The sequence below is a fragment of the Schistocerca serialis genome, chromosome 10, assembly GCF_023864345.2.
Source record: "Schistocerca serialis cubense isolate TAMUIC-IGC-003099 chromosome 10, iqSchSeri2.2, whole genome shotgun sequence".
NCBI classification, from domain to species: Eukaryota; Metazoa; Arthropoda; class Insecta; order Orthoptera; family Acrididae; genus Schistocerca; species Schistocerca serialis.
Window position 1 is genome coordinate 56,497,055 of NC_064647.1, and position 10,137 is coordinate 56,507,191.

Consider the following 10,137-nt stretch of genomic DNA (forward strand, 5'->3'; position numbering starts at 1 on the left):
TAATAATCGTATGAAACTGCTTCTATCCGCACCAAGGAGGGTGACGCAGCGTACATCACTAACTTAAAGAATAGGCAGGGAATCGCTGGGGTTTAATGATTCGCGAACTGTATAATGGGGTCATCTGTGATGTGAGTGCGAGAAACAGCTACTGTTCGTCATAGCAATACGTAAAGCTGTGTGATGCTAATCGCTATGTTCGAACGCTATAGCTGCGCTTTGAACCCAACGCGTCCAGTAGCGATGTTCGCTTGTCACGCGCGCGCTGCGCAGTCTGCTGGCGGCGTTTATCGGACTCCGCAGCTGCCCACTAGAGCGCACCGCCAGCGGGCAGCCATGTTGCCCGACTTGGCTCACAGCTGTCGTCGCGTGCTGCATGCCACGAGTTAGCAAGAACGTTGTGGTAGTGCAAACAGCATCCGTTGACAACGTCGAAAAATCCGCTTAGTGATTTCTAGCAGAGTGCTATGGATGTCGATGCTCACGATGTAGAGAGTAGCGAGCAGGATGACGAGTACGAAGAGGAAGAGATTTTAGTGGAACTGAAGTTCGAAGGTGGCAACTTGCACGAACCTTTACTGAACCAAAAAGGCGTGCATTTCAAGCTTATAGGCGCCACTACAGCGAAGCCAGTATTGCAGCTTGGCGAGCAGATTTTCGCTGGTCAATATGTCGACGCCATGGGGACTACTATAATCTTCGAGGAGGACGAGTCGATGCCATACTACGACCCCGTGTTTTCCACGAACCCAGAGAGTCCGCTGAGGTACTACGCGAGTACTCGCAAATGCCTCGTTATGTCACGGATCTTCATCAAGGAGAAGAAGGAAGGGGAAGAGGCACAGGGCGGTGAAGAGGAGGAAGACGAAAAGGATGGGCAGTACGAACAGCCTAAAGCAGAGCCTTCGTCAGCTGGAGGCGAGAAAGGACTAGGAGAAGAGGGAGAAAGAGGCGTCCAAGGTGACGTCGCGGACGACGCCGATTGGGAGACAGAAGAAGAAAAGTAACGTCTCAGTTACGTCAGCATCTCGTGAAAGATTCGCTACACAACTTTGCATGTGAATACGCAAGACATTTATCGTTTAACAATGATTTCATTGTATTTCGACTTAATAATCAATGCTTTGTACCGAGGACTGAACAAATACTGTAATAAAAACATTTTATTGTGATGTAATTACCATGCTTTGTACGAAGGATAGAATATATGATACTGTAATAAAACATTTATTTTTATGTATCTGCAAACATATGAAATAATAATGACCTTTCCACTTTGTAAATCACGCAAAATTAACAGAAAATAGTAAAAAATAATACGATAATGGATGCAGAGTAGGCCGTTCACTGCACTAGCTTTCAGTATATATTATTGTTTTTGCTCTAGATCACAAAACAGATAAAAAGGATATTTTTAACATTCAACAGCAACATCCACAACTTCGTTTTGCTTCCATTTGCCAGGTGTGAGTACGACTCCTACACTGAGGGTTCTGTACAAGATTAATTATGTGTATAGACAGTTCATCCATTCCAAGAATCGAGTATCTCGATAATTTTGCCAATTATCGACAGCGATACTGGGAAGATATCAGTCCCAGGGATTACAAGACTTTCAAGAATGTTTAAATTTCAAGTCTGAAGTAGATTAACAAATGGCAAAAGAGTTTTTTTTTCATATGATATAATCACAAATAAAAATTTTGCTGTTTTTTTTTCCTTTAGCTGTAAAGCGAGACCTTTCTTGCTGCCAAATTTCATGATTCTATATCAAGGGGAGATGCCCTATAGATTTCAATTAATGACGATGAAAGTATCAAAATATGTGTCATAAATGGCCATATCTTTTGATAATATTGACTTAGGAACTTAACATTTATACACAGTATGTGACATAAATTTCAATATGGTAAATCTACCAATTCCTGATAGAAACGCCTCTCAACAGATGGAGAGACAGATAGTCAGGTAACAAATAACAAAAAAATTTTTTATTCGTGTGATACATTTACAAATTAACATTCGGATTTTTCTTGGTTTGTTTGTACTTTGAAACCCTGCTTCTAGGCAAACTTCATGATTCTATGTGGAGGGGAAGTACTGTGTAAGTCTTGATGAACATGTTTGCGAGTACCAATATATGTGACATAAATGGCCTTATCTTTTGGTTGCGTTGTCTTCGAAGCTTAACATGTATTATACAGCCAAGTGACTATGGAACTTTGCATGTGAAATAAATTTCATTGTGATACGTCTGCCCATTCCTGAGGAAAAGGGGTCTTAACAGACTGAGGGACAGACAGTGAAATAACAAAAAAATATTTTTCGTGTGATATATTTACGAATTACCAAGTCCGGATTTTTCCTTTTCCTGTTCAGTGAATCCTTGCTTCTTACGAAATTTCGTGATTCTAGACCAGTGGGAAGCACTCTATAGGTTTGGGTGAGTGAGTTTGCGAGTGTGAAAATATTTAATGTAAATAACTGTATCTTTGGTTGCACTGACTAACAAGCTTCGCTTTTTTACGTCGCCAAACGACTTTAGACGTTAATACGTGACATAAAGTTCAACTTGATACTCATCCCCCGTTCCTGAAACAAAGCATTTTGAACAGTCCGTCAGGCAGACACACAGACAAGAAAGTGATCCAGTAGGGGTCCTGTTTTTACCTATTGACGCGCCCAAACCTAAGAATCACCGTGACCAGTTTAGAATTAACAAATTCACCTTCAGACAGCTTATACACTTTTATCAGAACTCATGGATAAAAGCGCGTAAGTCTTTTGAAGACAAGTTTGAAAATACAGTTCTCCAAGAATGCAGTCATTTGACTAAACAGTATATTTTAAGTATTTACATGCTTTTACATATCATATTTAGAATAGTTTGTAGTATATTATACTGCACATTAAACTACTGGCCATTAAAATTGCTACACCAAGAAGAAATGCAGATGATAAACGGGTATTCGTTGGACAAATATATTATACTAGAACTGACATGTGATTACATTTTCACACAACTTGGGTGCATAGATCCTGAGAAATCAGTACCCAGAACAAACACACCTGGCCGTAATAACGGCCTTGACACGCCTGGGCATTGAGTCAAACAGAGTTTGGATGGCGTGTACAGGTACAGCTGCCCATGCAGCTTCAACACGATACCACAGGTCATCAAGAGTAGTGGCTGGCGTATTGTGACGAGCCAGATGCTCGGCCACCATTGACCAGACGTTTTCAATTGGTGAGAGATCTGGAGAATGTGATGGCCAGGGCAGCAGTAGAACATTTTCTGTATGCAGAAAGGCCCGTACAAGACCTGCAACATGCGGTCGTGCATTATCCTGCTGAAATGTAGGATTTCGCAGTGATCGAATGAAGGGTAGAGCCACGGGTCGTAACACATCTGAAATGTAACGTCCACTGTTCAAAGTGCCGTCAATGTGAACAAGAGGTGACCGAGACGTGTAACCAGTTTCACCCTATAGCATCATGCCGGGTGATACGCCAGTATGGCGATGACGAGTACACGCTTCCAATGTGCGTTGACCGCGATGTCGCCAAACACGGATGCGACCATCATGATGCTGTAAAAAGAACCTGGATTCATCCGAAAAAATGACGTTCCGCCATTCGTGCACCCAGGTTCGTCGTTGAGTACACCATCGCAGACACTCCTGTCTGTGATGCAGCGTCAAGGGTAAGCGTAGCCATTGTCTCCGAGCTGATAGTCCATGCTGCTGCAAACGTCGTCGAACTGTTGGTGCAGATGGTTGTTGTCTTGCAAACGTCCCCATCTGTTGACTCAGGGATCGAGACTTGGCTGCATGATCCGTTACAGCCATGCGGATAAGATGCCTGTCATCTCGACTGCTAGTGATACGAGGCCGTTGGGATCCAGCACGGCGTTCCGTATTTCCCTCCTGAATCCACCGATTCCATATTCTGCTAACAGTCATTGGATCTCGAGCAACGCGAGCAGCAATGTCGCGATACGATAAACCGCAATCGCGATAGTCTACAATCGGATCTTTATCAAAGTCTGAAACGTAATGATACGCATTTCTCCTCCTTACACGAGGCATCACAACAACGTTTCACCAGGCAACGCCGGTCAACTGCTGTTTATGTATGAGAAATCGGTTGGGAACTTTCCTCATGTCAGCACGTTGTAGGTGTCGCCGCTGGCACCAACCTTGTGTGAATGCTCTGAAAAGCCAATCATTTGCATATCACAGCATCTTCTTCTTGTCAGTTAAATTTCGCGTCTGTAGCACGTATCTTCGTGGTGAAGCAATTTTAATGGCCAGTAGTATATTTTAAACTGCGGGCAATCGCCAGCAAATTTGCGCGTTTCGAAAGAAATTTTGGAACATATATTGTGTTCGGACGTTATGAATTACCTCGAAGAAGTCCGCTTTGGTAGCTGAGTGGTCAGCGCGGCGGAATGTTATACCTAATGGCCCGGGTTCGATTCACGGCTGGGTCGGAGATTTTCTCTACTCAGGGACTGGGTGTTGTGTTGTCCTTATCATCATCATTTCATCCCCATCGATACGCAAGTCGACGAAGTGGCGTCAACTCGAAAGACTTGCACCAGGCGAACAGTCTGCCCGATGGGAGGACCTAGCCACACGGCATTTCCATTACCTCGAAGAAAACGGTCTATTGACACTCAGTGGACACGAATTTAGAAAAACATCGTTCTTGTGAAACATAACTTGCTTTTTGCTTACAGGAAGTATTTCTAGATTTCCAGAAGGCTTTTGACACTGTACCACATAAGCAGCTTGTAGTGAAACTGCGTGCTAATGGAATATCGTCTAAATTATGTGACTGGATTCGTGATTTCTTGTCAGGCAGGTCACAGTTTGTAGTAACTGACCGAAAGGCATCGAGTACAACAAAAGTGATTTCTGGCTTTCTCCAAGTTAGTGTCATACGCGCTTTGCCTTTCCTAATCTATATAATCGATTTACAAGACAATTTGAGCAGCCGTCTTCGGTTGTTTGCAGATGACGCTGTCGCTCATCTACTAGTAAAGTCATCGGAAGAACTAAACAAATTGCAAAATGATTTAGAAAAGATATCTGTATGGTGCGAGAATTGGCAGTTGACCCAAAATAACGAAAAGTGTGAGGTCATCCAAATGAGTGCTGAAAGAAATTCGTTAAAGTTCGGTTACACGATAAATCAGCCAAATCTAAAGGCCGTAAATTGAAGTAAATACCTAGGAATTACAATTGCGTACAACTTAAATTGGAAGGAACACACAGAAAATGTTGTGGGGAAGGCTAACCAAAGACTACGTTTTATTGGCAGGACACTTAGAAAATGCAACAGATCTACTAAAGAGAGACTTCCTACAATACGTTTGTCCGTCCTCTTTTAGATTACTACTGCGCCATATGGTATCGTTACCAGATAAGATTGACGGAGTACATCGAGAAAGTTCAAAGAAGGGCACCACGTTTTGTATTATCGCGAAATAGGGGAGACAGTGTCACTGAAATGATGCAGGATTTGGGGTGGACATTATTAAAACAAAGACGTTTTTCGTCTGGGCGGAATCTTCTCACGACATTTAATTCACCAACTTTCTCCACTAAATGCGTAAATATTTTGTTGACGCCGACCTACATTGGGAGAAACGATCACCATAACAAAATAAGAGACGCATCGAAAGATATAAATGTACGTTTTTTCCGCACGCTGTACGAGATTGGAATTAGAGGGAATTATTGCGAACGTAGTTCAATGAACCCTCTGCCAGGCACTTAAATATAATTTGCAGAGTTTCTATGTAGATGTAGATGTAGATAATCCACACCGGCTGTAGAATACTTTTTATTATAAGTCACGGTCTGTTTTGCGCTACTAGAAAACGCATCCTCAGGTGATAAATATTCTTTCTATCAGGTCATCGCAAAAGGGTAACTGTCTTAAATCCACTCCGCATCGTTAACGTCAAGTTGTAAACTCATAGCGCCCTAAAGGTGGTAGGTAGTCCATATTTAAAGCAGCAGCAGGCAGGGCAGTATGATGGGGAGTGTCTCTAAGGCAGTTACCTTTCGGCGATCACTTGTTAAAAAGAATATTTAGCACCTGAGGATGCGTCTTCCAGTGGCGCGAAACCGGTCGCGACTCTTAATAAAAATATATTAAAATGAGTCTGTGACGCAAATTTAGAGACAATTGTAAATTGGAATTTATATGGCTATGTTTACCTACATAACAAAATAATTGTGTTAACCCTAGGACGCCTAAGGGGTGAATATGGTGAATATGAAGATGGTGTTATGGAGTATGATTCACATCGGGAAAGTGATGTGGATGTTAGAGAAGATGAAGATAGCGCAGCTTCAGGCAGTGATCACCAGGATGTTATCGTGGCCAAGTCTGGAAGAAGGTACGTAACCACACAGCCTAGAATTCCTCGGAGGTCTGTTGCTAATATAGTAAGAGAGCAGGCAGGAGTAACTCCAGCTGGTGTTTGCCATTCACCTGGAGAAGCCTTGAAGTTACTTCTTACGCCTGACATCATGGATGTTATAGTAAAACATTGAAATGAAGAGGCAGTTATGCAAAATGTTACTTTGATTAATGAGAAATAATTGTATGCCTTTACAGGAATACGTATGGGGGCAAATAAGGACAATTCTGTCAGTGTACACGATCTTTGGTCAGACCTAATGGGTTGGCCAGTTTACAAGGGTATTATGGCAAGAGAACGTTTCGAGGAACTTGTTGCTATCATGTTTGATGACAAAAGTACCCGCCAGCCAAGAAGGGAAGCACACAAGTTCACAGCAATCCGTGATGTTTTCAACAAAGTGAATGATAGGTTTCCACTACTGTATAAACCAGGGGTCCATCTCACCATTGATGAGACTCTCAGCTTGTTTAGAGGGCGCTCGCTGCCCCTTCAAAGTATTTATGAAGGATAAACCGGACAAGTATGGCATCCTTATACGCATGATGTCCGATGCAGTTTACAGACACATCTTGGATATGGAACCCTATGCAGGTAATGTTCATAATTTGTCGAAAGAAGAACGGGGTTCAGCAGCTGTCGTCAAACGTCTTGTAGCACCTGTGAAAAATACTGGTCGAAATAATACTACAGACCAATACTACACATCGGTAGATTTGGCAGAAGAGTTATACCGGGACTGCAAAGTTACTACAGTAGGAACTCTCCAATCAAACAGGAAGCATATTCCAGACATGATGAAGAACATGTCAGATCGAGAGCTATATTCATCAATGTTCTTGTTCACAGACCCATCAACAGGTAGGCCTCCAGTAACATAGCAAAAACGAAACCAAGTAAAAACTTACTGATGTTGTCAACAAGATAAAGACACTGTCGGAGGAGAGAAGAATAAAACCGAGATAAATGCATATTATAATTCCACTAATGGTGGAATTGATACCATTGATCAAATGGCGCGTATGTGCACCTGCAAGAGGGGAACAAAGAGATGGCCTCTGTCCGTATTTTACTCTCTTATCGACATTTGTGCTATCAATGCAACCACCATATTCATCCAGCAACGTCCAAGATGGAATGAAAAGAAACACAACAAACAGAAACTTTATCTTCTGCAAGCAGGGATGGGACTAGTGAAATTGCAGGTAGAAGAAAGAAGTGCCAATGCAAGAGGGTTATCTAACCAAATTGTTCAATCAATGGAGACTATTCTACAAAAGAAAATCAAAGAAGTGACAACAGAAGCACGTCAGCCTCCTGCAGGGAAAGGTCAGTGCCATATTTGTGTAAGAGTAGCTAAAACAAAGAAGCAGAAGTACAACAATCTAAGTAAACCAAAACAGTATTGTCGACAGTGTCATAAAAATGTGTGTAACACACGTTCAGAAAAAATTGTGAAGTGTGTCTCTTGTCTTGAAGTTGAGGACTCAGAGTACTTTATTGTATATGAACACATATGTATTTTGTATTGTAATATGTCAATTTTTTATTCACTCAATCCAATATTTATAACAATTAACAACATTTATAAACCGACGCCTTAGTTAAAATACATAAACCATTTTGAAAGTTGTAATTTTTCGTAAGTAAACTTATTTAATACCTGTGGGCTAGCCGAACCCCCCCCTCCCTCCCCCCTTAGGCATCCAAGTTAGAAAAAAAGGCTTGGGCGTCCTAGGGTTAATAGTGATACATTGAGCCTTGGTAAACAAAGACTTCAGATATTGTGCTCATTTAAATGCAACTAAATATATGTAAGCATCTGATGCTATTCAGATTAAAATATATCGGGTTATCTTATATTTTTACTGGAGATTATCAGGTGTTGGGAACTGTCATGGAACAGGTCTACCTCGTTAATTTCGCGGCGTTCTTTCCTCATTGCGTCCTATGTACACTGAGTAGTGCAGCCGATATTTTCATTATTATGTCGATATTTCGAATTTTATCACATAGGCTACTTGAATGTCTTCTTGCTCACTCCACTTCTGTGTCGTCACTGTTGCGTCGATCCTCATCTGATTATTAAACAAATTTTTCAATCTTGATTGTAAGACATACCGACAGCTGAAATGAATTTACATGTACTTTTTTTCACAATACAGTATAATGTTAATCGCTGCAAATACGCTTCCTTAACATCTACGGCTATACGTTTCACGTTCCCATTTCAAACATCATCTAAAGCGGCGCACTGACTATCATAATATTGGGCAATAATACACTGACGATTGGTTCTAGCTGGCGAAGCGGCAGTGGACAAATTTTATGGCAAATCTCGGGCGCGCAAACATGGCAGATACTGACACCAGATGTTATTAGCCACTTCAGCTACCTTTTCGCTCACATAAGCAAAAGGATAAGCACAGATGGATGAAGGAGTGGTATAAGAAGTGTGGAAGAAGGTGAATGAGAATTTACTATGGAGTTTGGGGATAAGGGAGCCAGATGATCATCGGAACTTTGAGAGGATGGATACTCGCTGATCTGATGCACTTTCACACAAGGTTACTCCTATAAATCTTTGCTCTATCTGCTTAATGTTTACTTCTTTATCCAGTTTGAAAAATTCAAGAAGAATATATATTTTTACTAAAACTGCGCCAAAAATTTCTTGCCTTGCAAGAAGTTCACGGCCATCAAAATACCAAAGTGTTGGTTCCAGGAGCTTGTCAGTACCAGCTCTGCATTTCGATGTACCCGTAATTTTTTTTCTTTCCTATAACTGGTCTGTAAAGAATTTAATTTCTTTACTATTTGAAGCTTATCTGCTTCTGGGTATATTACCCTATACAACAGGCAAAAAACAGAAAAAGGATAAAAAAGGGACGCACTATCGACGGAATTATCCGAATGGGACGAAAGACGGCAGAGGTAAGGTACACATACTGACAAACAAAAGATTAGTTTCAGAAAAAATCCATTTATTCACGAGAAATAGCTTCCAAACTATGTCAATAGCGTGTTGGTCCACCGCTGGCCCATATGCAAGCAGTTATTCGGCTTGGGATTGATTTTCAGAGTTGTTGGTGAGCCGTGGCGAGCTGGCGCCAGTGTTATTTTGTTCATGTATCGTTGAGATCGATTGTGGTTGAGCTAAGCTATCTTTGCTTTTTGCGCGTCTTATTTTCCGGGTCGGCGGGGATAGGGACTTAGGTTGTGAGCCTTCGACGGTTAACCCTGAAGATCTCGCGACATTCGCTGGGAGACGAGTGTCAACGGCTGCCGAACGAGCGTGATGACCGTTATATGTTGTGGAGTGAAGATGGTCGGGCGTTTTGGCGGCATGAGCAGCTTAGAGATACAAGTTCTGTGACTTCGCTGGGAACAAAATGTGAAGTGGAGCGGTGAAGCTGTGGAACCCGCTCCTTCGTATTGTGTTCGTGATATGAAGTAAGTGGTCGTAATTGTGTTTTGTTGACCGACGCACTCAGAGGCATTTAAGTTTTATCGTTATAGTGAGACTTTCATAGTTCAACTTTTAAGATGGCGTGGAAGAGTTCAGTTGGCCTAGTTAAATGGTGGCCGTTATTTGAAAGTTTTCAAAGAAGTTTTACTAGTGCTCTGTGTTTCTCGTAATCAAATGATTTTATGTTGGCGTTTTCAAAGCCTGCACTGCATTAATACAGTTGTCCATGTGT

General features: G+C 41.7%; 1 protein-coding gene across 1 annotated transcript; it reads left to right on the forward strand.

The window, feature by feature from the left end:
* The first annotated feature begins 323 nt into the window (after positions 1-323).
* On the forward strand, positions 324-1,293 carry LOC126424884 (general transcription factor 3C polypeptide 6-like). Its single transcript, XM_050087716.1, has one exon. The coding sequence runs from the start codon at positions 468-470 to the stop codon at positions 1,005-1,007; it is 540 nt and encodes a 179-aa protein (XP_049943673.1). The 5' UTR covers positions 324-467; the 3' UTR covers positions 1,008-1,293.
* Positions 1,294-10,137: the final 8,844 nt, after the last annotated feature.

Bases quoted from the DNA above. Each gene is read 5' to 3' on its own strand.
- LOC126424884 (XM_050087716.1), top strand. From the start codon at position 468: ATGGATGTCGATGCTCACGATGTAGAGAGTAGCGAGCAGGATGACGAG.